The sequence below is a fragment of the Adelges cooleyi genome, unplaced genomic scaffold, assembly GCF_023614345.1.
Source record: "Adelges cooleyi isolate 19-005CV unplaced genomic scaffold, UGA_ACOO_1.1 ACOO_flye_CR_arks_rails_tigmint_CR_PRNA_686, whole genome shotgun sequence".
NCBI classification, from domain to species: domain Eukaryota; kingdom Metazoa; phylum Arthropoda; class Insecta; order Hemiptera; family Adelgidae; genus Adelges; species Adelges cooleyi.
Genome location: NW_026096389.1, coordinates 6,823 through 29,623, shown reverse-complemented (window position 1 = coordinate 29,623; position 22,801 = coordinate 6,823). Strand labels below are relative to the sequence as shown.

General features: G+C 31.3%; 1 protein-coding gene and 1 pseudogene across 1 annotated transcript; both read left to right on the top strand.

The window, feature by feature from the left end:
• The first annotated feature begins 538 nt into the window (after nt 1-538).
• Nucleotides 539-4,027, top strand: LOC126845150 (pseudouridine-5'-phosphatase-like). The gene is made up of 4 exons (XM_050583711.1): nt 539-608; nt 1,617-1,835; nt 2,566-2,798; nt 3,812-4,027. The coding sequence occupies exons 1-4, from the start codon at nt 539-541 to the stop codon at nt 4,025-4,027; spliced, it is 738 nt and encodes a 245-aa protein (XP_050439668.1).
• Nucleotides 4,028-6,596: 2,569 nt separating this feature from the next.
• Nucleotides 6,597-9,439, top strand: LOC126845149 (cytoplasmic dynein 1 light intermediate chain 2-like; annotated as a pseudogene).
• The last annotated feature ends 13,362 nt before the right edge of the window (nt 9,440-22,801 follow it).

Below are 22,801 nucleotides of genomic sequence, written 5' to 3'. Positions count from 1 at the left end.
TAGACCAAAATGTCGACTACTTAGGATGGTCCAATTTCAATTCTGTAAAGAGATATATACTGTATTATATTTCGTATTGTGTTAGCCTACCATTAAATAATGAGTATGTAATTTTAACATTTGATTAGTATGATTTAAAAAAATATATATTTAACCCTTTTGGTGCCAAATTAATTTTTAGAGAACCGCCATCTATTAGAATACTTTTTAAATAGCTTAATGTATAGCAACATATTGTGTAAGTGTTATCGCAAAAAATAATATTAAAAAAAAAGTTGTGCACATTGTAATGTGCCTGGGGACTGGATGTGATTTTATTAAATGGTCTACAATTTCCGAGTGAAATGTACTATAATTAATTTCATCTTACCGTGTTCGGGTTCTCAGTAGAATTTTTACAATGTGGGAAAATGTGAAATTTCGTTACCGTGGAAAACTATACTGATTAAATAACAATTCCGTATTATATTTGTAAAATATTTTTAATCGAAAACCACATTTGACAATTATTTACAATTAAATATTGTTACCGTTTTCAATGGACGCCCCAAAGAAGACAATCGAACCGGTGACACATGTTATTTTCGATATGGATGGAACATTACTAGGTATTTATTATTTTTTTTTTTTTTAAATATTATTGTTGTAGAACTTTGGTGAAATCATAATTTACTCCTAAAATAATCTTTAGTTATTAATACGAATAGTCAATTTACCAAAGTTGTCATACGTTTTACTTTTTAAGGCCTAAAATTAGTTTCGATGATAATTATTATTAAAAAAAAACAATTGTTATAATAGTTTGTTCCTTTTTTTCGACTGAAGGTTTTTAATATGGTATCATCATTTTTTGATCTGGTCTGTTTATGGTTTTATGTCTCTCAGCTGATTTTCTTTTCAATAATCTCCAGAGTAACATCTTTTCAGTTAGCCGATTTCCCCTTTCCCATCCTCACTTCATCCACGCTTCATCATTCCCACCCTCTATCCTTTGTCCAAAAAGCATCAAATATTCGACAAACCTACAGCCATAAGACATAATACTTACGACAAAATTAAAATACATTATTTCGGTCCACCATAATCGCCTTTATCATAGTTCATTTTTTTTTTGTGATATATGAGGCGCTCAGATGCCAAACCGATTAACTCCACTTTTTTCAAATTGCGAATAATAAAAGGATTAAAAAAGTGTATAATTTTCAGTGGCCTAGGTAAGTAACTCCATAGTTGAATTTTTCACCACTAGGGTGCACTAAGAAAATTGACAATTGTACTTGCATACATTGTTTCAAATAACTTTAACTGCCTGTCCTGAAAAATTTCATTATATGGAGTTAAATGGTTTGGCATCTGATCGCCTCAAATGTAGGTATGATAATTTGGCAATTTCACATCGTGTTACAGTTAATAATAGTTACATTAATTATCCGAAACTAACCTAACTGAGATAATATGTTGAAAACTAGTACAAATATCTATAAAAACTATATATTGTATAATGTTTTCTATTTCATACCATAAGAATATGACAATATTTGCACACCACTCCTCTCCAGATCAAATCATGACTATGTCACTGCAAGTAGTGTTGTTACAATACTTGATGGTTTCAGATACCGAAAACATTCACAAAAAAACGTACAGGATCATTGCTCAAGAATTTGGTACGACGTTTTCGCCGGAACTCCGTATGAAAATAATCGGACGTCCAGAACTGGACGGAGCCAAAGAAGTAATAAAAACATTGAAATTAGAAATAAAGCCCGAAGATTATGTACAAAAAGTGAAACTTCTAGAAGAAAACTTATGGACAAAAGTGCCGCTGTTACACGGTAATATTGCAGTCATATTAGTTATTATTTTTGTTCATCCTACTATTCTTCTTTGCCACTTATAAAACAGTACCTACTTATGGTTTGTCCATCATGACTATGAAATACATTTCTCCTAATAAATATACTTAAGTTAAATAAAAAACGCTTAGCGTTGTATCGCAACATCAAATACACTTTTTTGATTAATAATTAAAAATTAAAAATTCACAACTTTTAAATAATAAGGAATTCAGTCTTTCGCCACTAATTATTCTGTTTATCGTCGCAAAAAATATTCTAAAAACGTTAGGCACACCTCAAGACGTTTTATTGTTGTGGTTGTTGGAAAAAGACAATATTTAGCCTCGAGTTTAAAAATACTAGTGGTGAGAAACATGTGTATCATGAATATGTTGTATGGCACTCACTCACACCTAATCTTAACTAAAATATATCAAACTGAATATAATCGGGATACCGCTGATTATAATAAGGGATAAGGTGGAGTGGTAAGATACAAATAGGGATAAAAAGAGATGATGAGGCACATCTAGGTCAGATTTTGAACATACTGACAACTGCAAATGTTAAACTGACTCCATCCCAAAACATGTTAAAACTAAAGAAAAATTAGGAGAGTATTTTTTCATAGTTACAAATCTTTTCGGAGGGAGTCGACTGCGATTTTCTATAAAACAAAATAAAAAGGACCGCGCTAAATTATACATAATACGTGTTATCGATTCAGGAGTACGGGATCTAGTAACGCATTTGCACAGCCAAGGGATTCCCATGGCGGTGGCGACGAGTAGTAGCAAGAAAAGTTACAACAAGAAGACTTCTAGCCACAGGGAACTATTCGGACTGTTCCATCACATAGTCACAAGTCCCAGCGATCCGGAAGTGAAGCGCGGCAAACCGGCACCGGACATTTTTAGAGTGTGCGCTTCTAGGTTCCCGAGGGAGCCCGACGTCTCCGAAGTGCGTTACAGATTAAGGGGGGAGGAGGAGGGGACAAAAACAATAGTCTGCCCAAAAGATTACGCCAGCCGATGCGATAATTTAATTTTAAAGAAATCAATTCGATCCCCTTAAAAATAATATTCATTTCATACCATTTATACCTTCATTTCCATTGCTCGAAACGTCTCTCAAAGTCCTCAGAAGTCAGGTTCCACATCGACCCAGTGCCGCCCATAGTCATGCGAATAGACTAGGACAAGGCAGCTGAATAACCCAACCGCTGTAGGCTTTGATAGATTTTTTTTTTGAGCAATGTTAATGGCGATAGTGCACTAAAACAAATGGAGATGATTTTAAAGGGGATTTAAGATGATTTATAATTTAAAATTTATTGAATATAAAAAAATTCAGTTACCTAACGTATTTTTTGGACAGGCCTACAGGAATTATTATTATAACTAGTGATAAAATCATTTTCCAATAAAAATAGAGTACAAAAACTGATAAAAGCATTGTAAATTCTAATGAATAGTCAATTTCAAAAAGGTATCATGTCATATTTTTTACGATTTTTATTTGCATTTTCATGAACTGCTGCAAAAAAAAAACCAAGTTAGTTATTCCATTAGAAAAAAAACATTGGATCATGAATATGTCTTACGGTACCACCGCCACTTTATCTTTATCCTCCCTTCTCTTATCCTCTCTATTCTCTCCACTCTTCTCTTGATGTCACAAATTCAGGTTAGGTTAGGTCAAACTCACGAAGGAAATTTTCGGCAGACCCTCTAGCCATAAGACATATTATTATTCATGTCAAAAAAGGGACATGTCCATGTTGAGAAGAGGAGGGGAATGACCTTTAAATTTTCGAGCAAGTTTCGAAAAGGCACCCGTTGGGGAGAAAAACTTTTTTTTTTCATTTCCTGTAAAATTTAATTTTAAGAGACATGACACATGACCGGAATTGGCTAATCGTTTGGAAATTTATCCGTACACTACTAATTGTAATTTCCGTTGTACGTACACAGTGCTTGGTGATAGAAGATTCGCCAAACGGAGTGGCGGCGGCCGTCGCAGCCGGCATGCAAGTTGTCATGGTGCCCGACCCGATGATGCCTAGGGAGCTGACCACCGAAGCCACGTTGGTCATAGACTCGATAGAGGACTTTGAACCGGAAATCTTTTCGCTGCCGCCTTACTTTTATCTAAAAGAAACTAAACAACCGATTATTAATGACATATAAATAAAACAAAATCGACGGCTGCATCGATTGCCGGTCGGAACGCAGCTCTGGCCACCGATTTGCCTTCCACTTGTGTTCATAATATCGTTGTGACTTTGCTTTGTCCACTCATTTGCACGGACCTTAATAAATTATCGTGTAAACGCCGAAATCTCCATATTATTTTTGCCGACGAGCCCATTGTCTAGTCCGCAATAGCTACCTAGTCTAAAATATAAAGCAGCTTTGAATAATCGCTTACCGATCATACAATTTGCAAATACAGCAAACTACACGATGCGTATCGTACTTAGACTACTAAACGATCACTTATCGATCCAGGTCATTTCTTGTGAAGTTAAACAAAACCATAATAATGTTAAATGATATCAAGTGAAAGCTATAACTCAATGGTCAGAGCTGTCGACCGGCAATAGGCGACAGTTCTCTGTTCGACTCCCAGTAATATACCTACTAGGGTGGCGCAAAAAAAAAATCAATCTACAACATTGTTAATGGGCTAACATTTAAATATGTTCTATACATAAAATAAGAGACTTGGTGAAAATTTGAGGTAAAAAAAATTGTTTACTGGTCGCTCAACGCGTTTAAAGTAAATTGACCAAAAATTCTCAAAAAATGACTTAAATTATAAAATTTTGGTCAAAAATCATCATTAGTACAATTAAATTGTAGTATTTTTCGCGTTGAGTACAACTGTATGAGTTTTAAAATCCTAAGTTAAAAATTAATTACGTAATTAACAAAAACTCGTAATTAAAAGGTCAATTTTCAATTAAGCTTAAAGTAACTAAAAAAAATTTTTTTTTTAATTTTTAATACTTTATTTTATTGAACGTTATGTATGTTTCTAGAGAAAAAAAATGTTTTCACTAATGTTAAAAACTTATACCTTTTTTTGTCATTTTTTCGTGCACCAAAACGTTTTACTGAAAAATGTGTCAAATAATAAAATACTTATCGTTATGAATTTCAGCTTTATGAAATTATTTCACAGTTTGTGAAAATCAATTTAAAAAAAACATCCACGGGATGATTTTAAAGAACTTTTAGAACTTTGTTTATTGTGCATTGGAAAACTACACACAGAAAAATTACGTTTCCGATCTCCAGGAGTGTTTCATAGAGCACGATGGATGGCAAAAATTATTTATTGCTTAAAAATGTATATGTTTCAAAAACAATTTAAATTGAAAGGTATTCAGCAGTTCAATTTGTTTATTTTAAGAGTTTATATTAAATAGGTATTGGTTTACTAGTTCTTGTGCTAATAAAGCACCTAAAAATGATCTAAATCTATTAGTAGCATATATTATTTTTACTTTTCTCTTTGTCCGTTAAAATATTTAGTATTTGTTAGAAAACAGATTTCATTACATTAGATGACATTATCATAATTTTAATAATAGATGATAAAACTTAAAATAAATAGTATTTATCGTATAATTATATATTGATGCTTTGTGTGTTATGATATTGTCTTGTTTGTCGTGTGTGTGTTGTCTAATTATTCTAAACTCTAGTCTATATTTGTAATAAAGTAAGTTAATAGCTTGATTATCTAACTTGTAAAGATTGATTCTTTACTCATTCTTTTATTATACGGTGATTCTTATTTTCATTCCACTTAGTACTCTGCTAAAAACATTTTTTTAATAATAATGTATATATATATATACATTATTATTTATTTCCATACTAAAGTATCTAGTTGATATTATACAAGAATGTATTAGTAATATGGCAATTAATAATTTTTTATTAATATTAATACAAATACTTATTATATAATCGTTAAATTTAACTTATTTTTAAATATTTTAATAATTATGTACATCAATAATGCGTTTCTTTTAATATTCTTTACTTATAATGAACTTTCAGACTTATAACTATTATATTTCCATTATACATATTACATTATAAATCATAACTTTATTATGATGGTACTAGCATTAAGGGTTTTTACTATAATTATTGTCTTACTCAACTGTCAGACTTGTGTCTTTTGCATACATTTTCTTTGAGTTTATATTAACATTGTCTTATGGAAATGTATGTATTATATTTTTAACTAGCTAAAAAAAGGTATTATTGTCAAGCTGAGAAATCAGTTACGGTAACATCATACCTACCTATTAAAGTAATATTGTAAACTAAATTAATCACTAGCATTTAAGTGAATGATATGTTCTGTCAAGTGTTTAACCTCCACGTACTCGCATACACGTCATTAACACTGCGACTTATGATACTTATAGTACTTTTTAAATTCAGAAATTATGTTGGTGGTGTAAATATTGCTGAGCGACCATCAACGAGATTTTTTAAGACACGAGTGCTTGGTGGTTAAATATAAATATCTAAGTATCGAAATGTTTTTGATTTTGTCACTTCATGTAATAAATACTATTCGTCGTTATTTTCATTCTACCACTCTTAAGGCTTATCACTTATCATATTTAGTTTTACTGATAAGTATAATAACTGTTATCATCTCAATTTAACGGTATCAATGAAATATTGTGATTTTTATCATATAAATATTAACTGGGAATATAAAATAATTTTGAACGATGTATAAAGTTTAAATTCGTAGGTAGTGTTTTTAAACATTTTAATACACATTATTTTTTTTATCTAAAAGAGAACACATTATATTTTATGTTATATTGTGCATCTACCGTCATTTGCCGAGAGCCAAAAACCTGAAGTACAAATTACAATATCAATAATGACGATGCAGGAAGAAGAAAACTTATGGTAAGAAAACGATCGGGCTTAGCGGGTTGAACTTGATTTTTGCGGAAACGTTTAATTCGCTAGCCGAGTTTACTTTACTTGACCATTTGTTGTGTTTTTGCCGCAGGAACTCTATGTTGATCTCGCTAAAGAAAAAGGGAGGAATGCGTTTACCTACTGACAAATCTATGATTATCATTGGTAAGTAACAATAACACTGTTAGGCTCGTTTCACACGAGCCACTTTTTGTGCTGCCACAGAGAAGACACTGTGGCGCCACTGTTAAAAATATATTGTTTTGAATTGATGGTTATACATGATGTCGCACCACAAACGCGTCTTGGTGGTCGGTACCCGCTAGAAATTGCGCCGCAGAAAGTGGCTCGTGTGAAACGAGCCTTATGTATGGTATTGTTGGCCGTTTTAAAATTTAAAGTTTCTTCAGATAAGTTAATAATTGTTAGTCTCTCTTTATTTTTTTATTTTTAGGCGACAAAGAATGTGGTAAAACTACTCTTGTAGCTAAACTGCAAGGAATCGATGACTTAACCAAAGGTATCGGTTTAGAGTATGCCTACATTGATATAAGAGATGAATATAAAGAAGGTAATTGTTTTTGTTATTGGTTGATAGTTTTTATTTTTGATAATAATATTCGTATTGATAAATTATACCTATATATTTTATTAGCCTTCATAAAAATATATGTAGAAGAAACTTGACTACCTATTGAATACTTTTAACTATTTAGATACTTATTTTAACATACATAATTGATATTTTTGATTTCAGATCACACCAAACTTAATGTATGGGTTCTAGATGGAAATCCTAAGTATTCGTTTTTATTGAAATTCGCCTTAACCCAGAAACAGTTCAAAAACACATTAATAATGTTTGTGGTGTCCATGAAAACACCTTGGAACATTATGGACCAATTGGAAAGTTGTCGCCCAACTTGTTGCAAGATTATATTGACAATCTTTCAATTCCCAGCGAGGAACTTATGGAGTACCGTCAACAATGTAAATATACATACTATATATATATATATAAACAATTTAACTTATTAATAATTACTACTTGCTTTTTAGACACACAATAATTTATTAAATATACATTTACTTGTTTTAAGGTATAAAAAAGTGGAATGAATACATTGAAGAAAATGTTGGCGATAAAAATGGCTATTGGGAACATGCTCTCGGGGATGGAGTGCTTACAAGGAACCTTGGCCTTGATGTCATAGTTGTTGTAACAATGGTGAGTTAAATTTAATTATTTATGCTGGGTTTTGGTTCTCTTTGTCTTATGTGTATATTTTGGTTTTTAGACCGACTATATCAGTGTGTTAGAAAAAGAAAACGACTACAAAGACGAACATTTTGATTTTATACAACAAACGGTTAGCATCGCTCTTTTATACGTCAGCTAAGGAAGACAAAAACTGTGATTTACTATATAGGCTTTTAACTCATAAGATTTACAATTTTCCATTTAAAACGCCACCACTAATTGTCGAGAAAGACGCTGTATTTATGTGAGTTACTTCAAAAGTTTAACCTTCATTAACGGTATAGAAATTAAATTACTTCACAGTTACATTGGACGTTTTGTGATTTCAGACCGTCTGGCTGGGACAGTATGAAAAAAATCAGTATTCTCTACGACAATATGCAATCAATGAGACCGGATGAGTTTTACAATTCAGTCATCAGCAAAGTAGTCACGAGAAAGGTATGTTTATTTAGGAAAACAAATGATTTTTTAATGCTTTGTTAATTTTTACGTTTACAGACGTTTACCAAAGACCACGAGGTCCAAGCAGAAGACGAACAAAATATTTTGAACAAACAGTTGGGTCTGTTGAACCAAAGTGCGAACCAACAATCCGCGATTGGTATTCCCAGACAGGACTCGGTGATGAGATCTCTTACGGGGGTGTCCAAGCCAGGAGAGAGACGCGTGTCACTGACGAGTCAGGGTCAAGGTTCGCCAACTAAAAAGGTGCGCTATTAAAATTAAAATTATAATTGTACACTTAATCATCAGCTAAACTATACCGTGTATTTTTAATGTAGATTGATCCGGTCAAGACGAACAATACAGCCACACCGGGCGAGGGTGTTTTAGCAAACTTTTTCAATTCCCTTTTACACAAAAAGTCCAATCAGAGTCCGGTCATGTCGAAGTCTCCAGGTATCAACATTAGAAAACTTTAATTCTATTATTATCTGCGACTCGTTTTTTTCGTTAGGTATTCTCATAATGCGTTATAACGTACATTTTTAGGTGAACTATCGGGCTCAAAATCATTGTCGCTTGACCACACAGAATATCCCACAGACACAGCTGCCGAATTAGACAAATTAGCCAAGAAAACGTTAAATCTTTCTAATAGTCTTTCAACTGAAACAAGTTCTATTGACAACGGAGCCGGAGAACTAACTACATCTCTAGCCGAACACTCGTCTTCAGAATGTTAGTAGAGGGTTACAACACACTATTTGTATTCTTTCCTAAAATTGTGATATCATGTATTTAACGTTACGTGCAATTCTTATATATTTTTTAACCCATGACCGAACATATATATTTTATAACATATTATTATTAATATTAATTTATTTTATTAATCCTATAGATTTTACTAATTTATTATTAACGTATTACCCCAAAAAAATCTTACCTTTATTACATACTTCTTTCATAAATCAAGTTTTTACTCTTCATTAATGTTTAAATAACAAACAAAAGTATGTTTTAAAAATTCACATGCATTATGTAATGCATTTTTATAAAGTATAAAAATAATAGTGAACTGGTGACGAAATTTGATGCTGATACGATTAATTAATAAGCATTTTTTAATTTTGTTTGCTTTTAATCTATTTTACACTTGATTACGATATCAGTATTATGAAACATTAATTCTATACTAAACGTTTTGGATGATATTTTATGTCCAAAAAAAAGTTAATACTACAATACGATATATACAAAGAAGCAATACATTTTTTTTTTTATACAGTTATTAATTATTCTTTCTAAATATTTATTGAGTAAATCAAAATGTGTATTTTTAGCTTTTGAAAAAAAAATTGTCTTTAACAAATGTGTTATGAGCACCATATTTTGTATTTTAATTAAAATCCCTTATATTACCATTACAAAAAAAAAACTGTCCGTTTTGATATTTTTCATATAGTAATCAATAACATTTGTTTTTATTTAAATAACACAAAACAAATTTCATAACTTCGAAATTCGACAAAGTTTTGTGTAGGGGTACTAAACGATCAAAATGTATGTAAGCAAATAGTAGTTAGTTACTCGATAGTATTGAATAAAAAAAACCAAGGAAAATATGTTCACTTCTGACTATTGTACAGGTCGGTTACACCTTGTATAAGTGAACACTTGGATAAATTCTGAAAACGGACTTCTCAAGATTTTCGGGTAGACGTTATAAATTATCTTTTAGATGTCGCTATATATATTTTTTTTTTTTTTACAATCAGAGCGTTGCGTTTTTAACACGATCCTGAAAGAAGAATGTGCGGTATACATTGTAATCGTGACTTGTTTATTATGACAAAGTGGAAATGAAGAAAATAATTGATCCCTGTTTTGCATTTTGACTTCTCCATCACTCCGAGTGGGTCAAGCCCTACCACTCTAGGATCTTACACCAAAAAATCGCACCATTGTTCGCAACATCCCCATTCGAATCACTTCTCTTAATCCTCACACTTTGTGCGAATTTTAGCTCGTTCCTTTTTATACTTTATGTTTTTTTACCAGTAAACAACCATACCTCTCATATCTTTTTTTTTTGTTCCTATAAATCTCAAAACCTCATTTATCCATTCTTTTACGTTTGCAAAGGTTTCCATCAGTACCGCAATCTATTGTCAATAATTCGGCGTAGAACAATGCCCGTGGTTTTATGTTGAAAAATTACACAGCAAAAATATGTCAGTTTTTTTTTTAATAATTCATATTTAATTTTTTTCAACTGTAAAGACAAGTAACACCTATATTGGATATCTTACAATATTGATACAAATTTATATATATTGAGATTTAGCATTGCAGTTTGTTCTTAGTACCAGAGGTGGAGTTCAAACTAAGTTCCGGTCGGAAATTGCACTTCATGCTGGTTACCCAAAACCATTTGAACGGCACAGGGGAAAAACGGTAGTCACATTATGACATTTTTTTTCAATTAGTTTTTTTTAAATTTATGCCATTATTTTTTTAAATTTATGTCAATAGATTGTTTAAATAAATACATTCATTATTAGAGTAGCATTTAATGGTTTTTTTTTTGTTCTTATTTAAGAGGGAGAGGAATTCACAAACTTTGTTTTTGCAATGCTTTAAAATTTTCATAATGTGACTACTACCGTTTCACCCTGTGCCCTTCATTTGGTAAAGGAGATTATGAAATATTTTATTATATTGGCAACTTTTTATAGACTGTAAGTGATTTATAACATATTTTTTTAAATACTCATAATCAGCACAAAATACATCAATTCTATGTAGTTGTTCTATCAATTCTCGCTTAATCGTAATTTAGGGTTAAATTTGTTATTTCTATAATTACTTCAAACTATAAAAAAATAAGATTTATGTTAAAGTTCCACTAGACTCGAATCTTATTTCTTAAAATCGCGTGACCTACAATGTATAATAGGTTCTGCATTTTTATTTTTATCATTCCAACTTCTTAGGTGAGTCTGTTCACGGGACACCAAGAACTTTGCCTCGAAACTTATCTAATAAAAACTCATATGCCGTTTGTCTGGTAGGTAAGCGTGGTTTTGACGAGTTTTCGAAAAGTTAACCGAATATATTTGTTCTTATTGTAAATCACTGGGTGTCTGGTCGGCTCGCTCACAAGTAGAAAAATTGAGTTTTTTTATGATAAACGGAAAACACGTTTCAATATTTTTATTGTATTTCCATTTTTTCTCTACACATTTGATCATACAGTTTAGGAATAAGATAGGAGCGCCTATAATAATTTAAATGTGAGCGAACAGCTGGTCGTGAGCGTGCGTGCAGTCAATATATTTTGTTTTGTACATTAACATACTATTATAATAACGTCTTGCGTATATACTGTACACATGCGTTTCGTTTGTATAGCCAAGAAGAAAAACAAGTATGTTCGATAGAAGTTATTGGTGTATACATTTTTTACCCACTTTGTTTTACACAACTCGAGAAGTCTAAGAAAATATGTTCGATTTGAAAATATATTTATCGAAGAGCAGCGTCTACCAGTGAAATAACTAGGATTTTATTATAGAAGCTATGCGAGACCACACCACCTCATAAATAAATATTTTATTCAATATAACGGGGTTATAAATCTGATTGTGACTGTTTTCAAATTTGTATGGAATATTCTTTAGATATCATAATATCAATAAACGTTGACAGCTAAAAAAAATAATAAAAATCGTATTTCCTAAAAGAAGTGGAGATTTTCTCTTTATTTCGTTTTTATTTAGGGTTTTATGGCTATGATTAAAAAAATTAGACTGAAGTTAAGCTAAACATAAACAATTTCTTAAAAATTTGTAGTTAAACGTTTTTTATTAAGGACAAACAAAAAAAGAAAGAAAATTACACTTTATTTTGTGTGAGTAAATAAGCAGTCATAAAAAAAATTGTCATTATATCATTTATAAATGAAATAACTGTTTAATATATTATATATTTTCATTATGTTAATTTGTTTTTATTTAATATTTATTTATTCATCACACTTTTCCTCACCAAAGATTTAAAAATATGCCTTATAAGAAAATATATTCTTTAGTTTAGCTTAACCGGTAACAATAAAAATTTCCAACATATTGGAACGGCAACGATTGTGTCTAAAGATTAAAATACACAATATCGTTTAATTTTAATAATATTGTACTTTTTAAAGTTTTTATTTATTTATGACCAAAGAACTTTTTATCAAAAAAAAATTGTCACACTAAGAATTGTCGTGGATCAGATCTAAAGAGACGGGGAACAATATTGTAAGACAAAAGCTCGTCGTGCCTCTCTACCATTATATACCTACCAGGGATGTTTAATAAAAACGACTAGAGCCCTTGTCGTGTTTGAAAATGTTGACAAATCCTTTGATTTTGACTTTGATTTAGACACACCAGGAGACACTATAGTATAGTGACTATACCGTGTAGGAATGTCGAGCCCGGTGACCTGGAAGAGGGGTCGTCAGGCGAGAGGAGAAGGGTCATGGGGAGGGAATTGATGGGGCGGGAACAAGAAAAACTGAACGACCAAAGTAATATTGTGCAACGGCAACCTACACTTCGGTCGGGTCTTAACCATACGACCATTTTTCTTTAAAAATAATTCCAATAACTTACAGATCGTTTCACCGGGAACCATTCGAGATTCAATAAATAAAACTTAAGCTATAATCGAAACGATAAAATGTTTATTATATGAAATTATAACAATCTCCTTCTCGTCTTCTTCTTTACCTTATCCCATACAAATGGTAGGCATGAAACTACAACACTAAGAACTACAATAGATCAATATAATTCTGATATTAAATTTTGAATAGCACATACAGATATTGTCTAAATGTTAAAAGATGTTCGTCAAGGGTATATTGTACGGCATACTAAGTACTAAATAAGTTTATTATTTATAAGACTGAAGCTATTATAGCTAGATTTTATCAAAAAATTAATAAATGTATTTATTGTTAATGAAATGGAAATAAAAGTACTATGTACTTGAAATAAAAATGTCGGGTTATATGAAAAAAAGTTGCTCCAAACGAACGAAAAATGAGAGTGAACAGATAGAGATAGTGCTGGTAGGTACTAGGTATGTCAAATGAAGAGAGGATTGTAAAATAATAATAAAACAAGTAAGTAAAAGAGTTTACATTAGAAGGATTTAGATATAGGGTAGGTACATTAAGAAGTTGATGATTAAAGATTTTCGGAGAGAGAGATTAGTTTTGGCAAGCTGCTTTATTCTTGTATGGGATAAGGCAAATAAGAAGAAGATACCGTTGTAAGTTGTAACTATATAGATTGCCAGGAATTTAATTTTGATTATAACTCATATATATTTTGCGTAGTTTAAAAATAGTCGATGCTATTGTTTACCTACTGGAGACTTAATCGCCAGTAATAATAAAATTTAACTAAAAAGCATTCCTTCGAACGCAAGTTTATGATCAAATTTTATTAAAAGGTCGTCGGATCGTTTAAAAATGGATATTTGTTTTCGAAATCAGATTTTGCACGGTACAATTAACAGCTCAAACTCGTAGAAACTTATTTTTTTCACTGTATCACGCATAATGCATGTGTAAGGGTTGTTAAGTTCGATGTGTAAAATATTCTGTTAAACTTTTCCTCGCTTGTATCTTACGTTAAAAGTGTATACTCGGAAATTGTATTAATGTATGCACTAAGTTTTTCGCAACTTTGCCCTTGTGTTTTTTAAAGTTTAATATTCCAAACGGTTATTTTATCAAACATGCTCGACATTTTTCGAATTTTATTAATATGTCATTCGACGGGCTTGTGAACAATGTGTTGAAGCGATAGATTTTAGCTTCGATGCGGAGCTGAGAAGGTATTGTTTTTACAATGTTGTGTTTTTATTTTTTTATTTTTGTTTCTGGACCCACGATATCTCGTAAACCGCTGAACCGATTGCTTTGTGTAGCAACTTTATAGATCAGAAATCATACTCGGAAGGTACTTAATTGAGCCAAAAATTTAAAAAAGTCACCCCATTTAAAAAACACCTAAAAAATTTACAAATTTTTCAACTTAAAATTACTATGCTCTATAACTTTTTTAAAAATAGTCGAAAATGTTTCAAATTTATATGAATTGTTCTTCAAACATAGTACTATCGATAAACATTAACAAACCAAAAAAATATCATAAACCCTTTCCCCTTAGAAGGGATAGAATTTTTTTCTTTATTTCACTTTTTCAAGCAAAGTTTTAAAGAAATAGATCTGAAAATTAGACCGAAGGTAGATCTAAAATGGATTTAACATATATAAAAATCTGTAGTCAAATTTTTTTTTTACTAAGGAAAAACCCAAAAAATAGGGTAAATTTACACTTTGGCCGTAGTCAGTTTCAAACAAAGTTCAGACAAAATATTTTAAAACACTAATGTATTGTTTTTCCAAGACACCGAAACAAAATCGTCAGACAACTACATCATCATACCTTGGTTTACAGAAGTATGAAGAATAAACAAAATTAACGATAAAAGTGGATTATCAATATTATGGTTTTAAGTTAATAGGTATGCTGTTTAATAATTAAGAACTTTTGAAAAATATTAGTATTAGTATTCCACTAATTGTTTATACTCTTGTTTTCAAATGTATATTTTTTATGAAATCTGTTCTGGAGTTTAGTAATATATTTGATGTATGTTTTTTACAAAAATGATTTAAAGAATACACATAACAAAAGAAATGATTGTTTGTTAGTATACAAATATGTATTTTTTTAAATGAAAAATGGAGAATTTTCTAAAAATCACTCGACCTTTAACAGTAAATCCTAAAACTAATATTAACCCTGTGTAAGTATTATGGCCCATGTTTTTTTCATTACAGTTCGGAAAACGCGTTTAGATGTATACAAACTAATAACTATATTCATACAATGTATTTAAATGGTTTGCCGTTTTGTTAGCCGTTTTGTTTTGTTGTTCACTGTGTACATTTTAATATTGCGCTTGTACCCCAAGTAGAGTTTAGACATGTAGGTAAGTCGATACACGCAAGTATTATTATTATTATTTTATCGTTGAATACTACAACAGTAATAATAATATGTTATGCAAACACACGTTGAGCGGCAGTAGAATTTGAACGAAACGCGTTTAGCATGGACCAATATTTGCACAAGGCGCGAAAATGTTTAAGTTTGCGAAAAAGCTTTTTCGAAAAACACTGTAGCTAGTATATTTTATTATAATAATGTGACACTTAAAATTGGTATGCACGCCGTGTGTTTAAAGTGTGTTCTTGAAAGCCAAAAATGGTTGCCTTTAAAAGCAATAACGATTTTATCGAGATTCGTTGAATTAATAACAAAGTATTTGCAATTCCTTTTTAACCTTACACGACTTGTATTGTGCTTTCACCCTTCTACATAAACCTACTCAATCATAGAATACTTTGTTCTAGCCTTATCTACGGCATAACTCAGTCAAGTCTGATTCTCAGATATTAACTATTGTCTAACTAGAGTCAACATACTAAGTTTCCAGTTGAGAGTAACGGATACTGAAAGATCCTTTCTGATAATGTTTTGTTATCTATCGATAATGATTTGTATTGTAAAATACTATTTATATTTATAAATATGACATTTTATATAGTACGATCTGTCTAAAATGTTTTATATATTTTTATCAAAGAACATATTTTGTAATGAAAATTAAAAAAAGTTTTAATGCGAAGGCGTCCAAATTTTCACTTTAATATTTCTTAAAAATATAAGCATTATCAGAGAAGAAATACCTTTTAATATAAATTATTTTCTCAGTCGTTTATACAAATTAATCTCGATAGCCTTAGCTTTAGTTTTAATATGAGTTCTTGTACGTAAATTGTGTCATGTTTACATAAATAATTTATTCTATAAGTGAGGAACTAAACATATTTTGTAATTAAAAAAATACTGGTTTTTCAAATTACCAATCATAAATCAATTAGTGTAACGTCGTCTGATATAAATGTAGTACTAATATAGATTTGAAATTTTTATTTCTTCAGTTTGGGTCTTGGAAATACATTTTTCAATAATTTTGTTAAAGTTTGTACAGGATGTATTGCAAGAAAAAAATATTGGGGGTATACCATGCATCGACTTATATAACCTGTGCCAGCGGAGACGATCATTTCAGCGTCAGTCTACAAGTTTTAACGGAACGAGTAACATCGCACCAGCAATACATTACACAGAAGATGGAAGATGAAAATCTTTTGAAACGTTGGCAAAGCCATTGTGTAAGGATAGGCTGTAACCATAAACTTTGTAGATAATTTAATTAATTTCCAGTACCTATAATATTTTTATTTGAACACTTGTAGTTTACTAACTATAAGATCAATTTTATATCATCCAGACTTTTGGAAGTTTGTCTTAAAGTTAATTTTACTCACCTGTTTCAAGTCTATGTTCAATGTGACGTATTGGTAACGGTCACCGGTTTGTAGTGAATGACTCTGCCACCAAGTGCCTGTGCTGTTATCGACCATTTTGCCTGGCCCATGGGCTTTGGCTGGGTCTCCTGCCCGGGCGTCACAGACACCACACGTTTGAACGTTGCTGGCACCGCTGAACCGACAGTAAACCTCGGGACCACCATTTTCTGCTTCCCCGCACGTGGCGTTGGCTGTTACCAGTGCCCGAGACGCCAAGTTGAAAATGGACGGGTACAATGCCTTTCCTTCTGTGTCAAAACCAAATCACGTCATTAGAATAATCAAAAACACAGTTTTATACGTTGATCATAAAAAGAAAAATTAAGATAATCAATGCATGTCGGCCAAAAGTTTCATCTCTACAAAGCTAGGAAACAAATTGTTACTTTACTCGACACGGGAGAAGAACACCGAGATTTTTTTATGTTAGTTAAACGAAATAAATTAGACACTTTGACTGACTATTCGACCTAATAATTAGATACACAGTCTGGAATTTTTTCTATATTTAGCATCTTTTTCACACAATTTTAGACGAGTGTAATAAGTACAACTTTATTTATAATAGCAATTAAAATGTTTACAACTCACAGATAAAAGAATACGATACATATATGTGTATAACAACATACCTATGGTCTATATAAAAATAAAAATATGAACAATATTCAATTACACACAAATAAATGATTATGCTATTCAAATGTTGATTCAATATCCATTATATTTCAGTATTTAATGCTTCAGTGGTGGCATCGCTAGTGTCCGCATTATTATCTTTTAAAGTTAGCGTGAACCTTTTAAACGATTGTATTGTCTCGAAGTTAAAATCTCTCCTAAACAGTTGGACGAAATACACAAAAACTATGGCACTCAATACGCTAATAGTTAGTGGACGTTTTGCCAAAGCAATGCGCATGCCGTAAGTTATATTCATACTTTTGGAAATGGCTTCAATGGTTTCTAAAGATTTTTTAAGGTATTCTTCACCCAGGGACGTGGGGTATAAGAGTTTGCTATCGTAAAATTCCATCGATAGCTTATTTAGACTTGTTGTTACATGTCTGATTACGTCTTCGTTGTAGTTTAAGTCAAGAAAGTTCAATATAGGACGATGAAATAGTCTCCTTACGTACACCAATTCGTCGTCGTTATGCAAGTTCAAAAGGCTCTCAAATTTTTTCAGTTGAACGGACATACTTATATTGAAACGAGCCAAAGTAATGGGGATGTACATCAAAGCAAATTGCAACGGCGTGCTCACCACACAATCACTTGAACACAGCAACAGCTTGTTAACAAAGTGCATGTGCTTTATGATTATCTGCAATATAATGATTTTCAATAGACAAATAAATTTACTTTGGAATCGTCTAAGGCTCGTGAACCGTTCAATAATGTGTTGGTTATCTTTTATCGTGTTGTAATCTTGAAACATTTTGCTTAACGTCAAATCACAATCGATGAGCTCTCCGAAATCGCACACTAAGTATTTCAATTTATTTTTAGCGGGATTCATCAAATTACTTAAATTCAGCCGATTCCATGAGAAATATTCTTGGCCATAATTCATGTCATTCAAGTTTTGATTGTACGCTATCTGATAGGCGACTTTTTGTGCGTGTGCTAAGATCGAAGAAGATATCTCTTCAAACGAATCCTCAGATTCCTTCAGATCAGATTTTCTGAAATTTTCGTTTGTGTAGTTGGATGTAGTGTTTGGATTACATTGAGTCAAAAATTTCAAGAGGTTCGCTTCGACGTCGTTACACGTGGACGACACCACTGCTCTATTGTACTCTATATCGTCGGTTACTAACATTCTAAAGTACACCGAGTACATGTATATCCACCAAATAGAATCCATGGACGCACTCTGACCGTAGTTTTGCAGTATCGTTAACATAGACGAGGCCGAATTGTCAAAGAAAAAGTGCGGTATATCTTTGATAACATTGAAAGTCTCTTGGTTTCCGTTTTCAATTAAATATCGACTGAGCTGGACGTAATGGAAACCGCTAAAAGTAAAACTGCACTTGAGGTCATCGATGATCTTGCGTTCTAGCTTTTTGATATCGACCTTTGTTTTTTTATCTGACAAAGTACTTACTAAATCCTTGTAATCGTATCCCGTGTCTGTCTCTAGTATCGTCTTGTATTCTTTATCATCGTCTAGGCAAAAACCTTGGTTATCTACACACAGGCACGCCAAAGTCGCTATCACCAGTAAATGTTTCACTGAAGTCATATTTTTTTTACCTTAAATTACAACAGTTATTCTAACGTAATGATTTTACACCGAATCCATAGTAATTTACCATCAGCACATGAATTGTTTTTTTGATATTATATAGTTTCTTGCATAAAAGATACCAAGGTTATAAGATAAGAAATGTTAATTTTATTTTTTATCGTTCTTTCAAAACAACAACACTTGTTCCCTAAAATGGTTTGGTAATAATTCAGTATTGTTTTGTGAAACTTATAGCTGAATATTTACAAAACCAATCCAATCCAAACAATGCCTACCTATAACGTTTTATATTGATTCTACACAAATGTTTTACTTATTTGTTTTTTAGCTTTAATGTCAAACTACGACGGTCTTAGTTTTACAATGATATATTTTTTTGTTTTATACTTTTGTGTTTGGATTGACGATAACTTTTAAACTTACTCGATCTTTTAATAATACGGCCTTTATATTAGAAATATTGCACCGAATGTAGTCAAAAAAGCAGAATATAATGGGGGTATTTTAAGTCTTAGGATCTATAAAATAAAACGATTATGTATTAATTATGATAATGTGTATTTATTTTTTCATGAGTTATTAAATACAATAATGCTTGGCAATATATGATATTATAACACATTTAAAATTCAAGTTTTAAGCATTTCTAATTAGTTTTCCTCGTCGCTATCTCCTTTTTCATTTTCAGAATCAATTTGTATTACATCTACCATACCCGAGAATCGAATAAACGATTGAATGATACCGAAGTCAGTGTCTTTTAAACTGGCAACCAGGAAATCGACAAAAACTGTAGCTCTCGTGAGACTATCTTTAAATGGAAGTATTTCCGAAGAAACTCCCTCATCGACCATTATTCCCAAGCGTTTAGTCTCCTCTTCAATGTTTTTTAACGATTGTTTCACATGCTCTTCGTCTTTGGGTTTGGTGAATATAAGTTTGCAACCTTCTAATTTTCTTGAAAGGGTTGGCATAGTCTTAACGATTTCTATTAGGGCATTTCGAAAATCAGTTAACGTAAAAACAGAATGCTGAAAGAGGGATAGTACAGTCACGAAGTTATCGTCGTCGGACCTTATGTCTAAGAACTTTAAAAACCGATGTAATTGAGTAGACATTTTCATAATGACACCGGTTACTGTGGCATTATCGTGCAACAAACTTACGCAGGATTCGGGGAAGAATATTTTATTTGAAGTCCGTAAACACTCAATAATATATTGGATGTGCTTTTTGATAATTTGGAGCATAACGATTTTCAATATAGAAATGAATTCACTTTGATATTTCGCAGGACCTTTGAATGTTTCTTCGAAGTCTTCGCTACCAGCGATTTGGCGGTAGTTTATGACCATTTTCCTTAATGTTACATCAATGTCATCAAAATCGCCGAAGGTGCGCATAATGTAACCCAACAGTAACACTTTTTGATCCACATCCGTTTGTTTGATAGCAAATCCGGTATGGGTGTTGCCAGACAGATTACTACTTGAAAATCCGGCATTCCATTTAAGATCGCCGGAAATCGTACCAATTAGATTATTGATGGCAACAAATCTACGTTTACTTAAATATTCGCTGTTTTGCTTTCCAAAAGCGATCAATTGATCATTGAAATTGTTGTTTTCGTCACAAACTTTATCGCGTACAGAATCAGAGAGGCCCTTTTCGATTTTTAAGCAAAACGAAGACACGGTTTCTTGATTGTATTTTATTTCACCGCTGACCATCTTTTCAAAGTACATGGCGTACATGTAATTCCACCAAACCCGGTCCAATTCTGAGCGTTTGGCATTGAGGCGCATAAATGTAATCATCTCCGTGGCCAGGTCCGAAAAATATTTTGATATTTTATTTACCTTTTCAAACTCTTTTCCGTTTTCCAATACACTACGTGTTAGCCAAACGTAAAGCAAACCGCTGTACAAGTGATTGCATATGAGCGCATGGCTCACTTTCCTTTTTAGTGTTTTTATGTCTGCAGGAGTTAAATTTGAAATATCCAAATTAGGTTCTTCTTTTGGGTAACCCGTGCGAATCTTTAATAGTCGGGTATACTTAGCAGGTAGATTATCAGTTCTAACACAACGAATCTCTTCGACCCACTGGCCCAATAAAATCATCGCGACTAATAAATACTTAACTGACGACATTTCTTCTATAGATCGTTACGACAGACCAGAGACAATGGTTTTACTAGACTGTTTGATATTTTAAAAGGCGAAGCTATTTGTCGATTCTTTTGTTCTGCTTCGAACAAATAGTATAATATACAAATATACAAATAAAATAGCAATATCTGTTGTAGTTGTATTCTTATTTGCATTAGCTATGTGGTACAATATCGCAATGACAATAGTATATTTTGTTTATAAATCATAAAATATATAATATTAATAAATTTAAAACGTATTATGTTTAAGATTTTTGCTGTTATAAGGTTTTTTATTTTATATTTATCGATATTTTATAGTAGATTATAGTGATGGGAATTGGAAAATCCGGATTTTCACAAAAAAACGCTTTTTAAGCTACTTAAAAATCATTTAAGTGTTAAATAATTTTACAACATAAAGCTCTATATCTAAGTAAAAATTTTTTGATAAATATGTGAAAATAAAACAAAACACCAAAAAGATAAACTGCTTTTGAATTTCGGATTTGTTGAAATCCGAAAATCCGAAATCCGAAAGCATTTTATAGACAAAGTTAAGAGTTTTTTTTTTTTAATTTTTATCAACAAATTTTACTTAAGTACACATCTTTATATTGTAATAGTATTTAACAATTATATGATTTTCAAATGACTTAAAAAGCGTTTTTTTGAAAAATCCGGATTTTCGGATTCTCATCACTAGTAGATTACTATATTTTATAACTGAATGTTTAGTATTTTCTAGTTTTATTTAAAAAGTATGTCATTACGACTTAAGCACACCAAATCGACCTATACCTATTTTAACCATTAAAAAAGTTTATCTGATTATTTTAAACGCCAGTAGTATATTATACCACAATTATAGTTTTATGACAAAAAAAAAAAAAAGAGTTTCTTACCAAATACAAAATTCGTTTAATATTCTTAATAGATAAACGCTAAGCACTATTTTTTAAGAACATTTTTCTTTAAATAAAATCTTAGATTCAATGTATTTTATTTTAGACGCAATGTATTTTTCTACATCAAAATATGGAAAACTATTACTTGCCGAAGAATAGTCATATTTTTACGCAAGACTAGAATTCAAATTTGTTTTTACTAACTTTTTAGTATTTTTGTTTCAGGGTTAATAACGGTTTAAATTTTATCGGATTTAGATTTTTTGATCCGGTGGTCTATTCGTTCTTACTCCCTAGATTACAAAACTAATATCTAGTTACATTTTTTACAAAATGTTATTATTTTACTGAGATATAATATCGTTAACACATTTATCACGGGGTTATAAATTCGCACGTAAATTAGGCGGCGGTCTATCTTATCTTTTTCTATTTAAGTCGTTTTCACATCATTGTAATATTTACTTT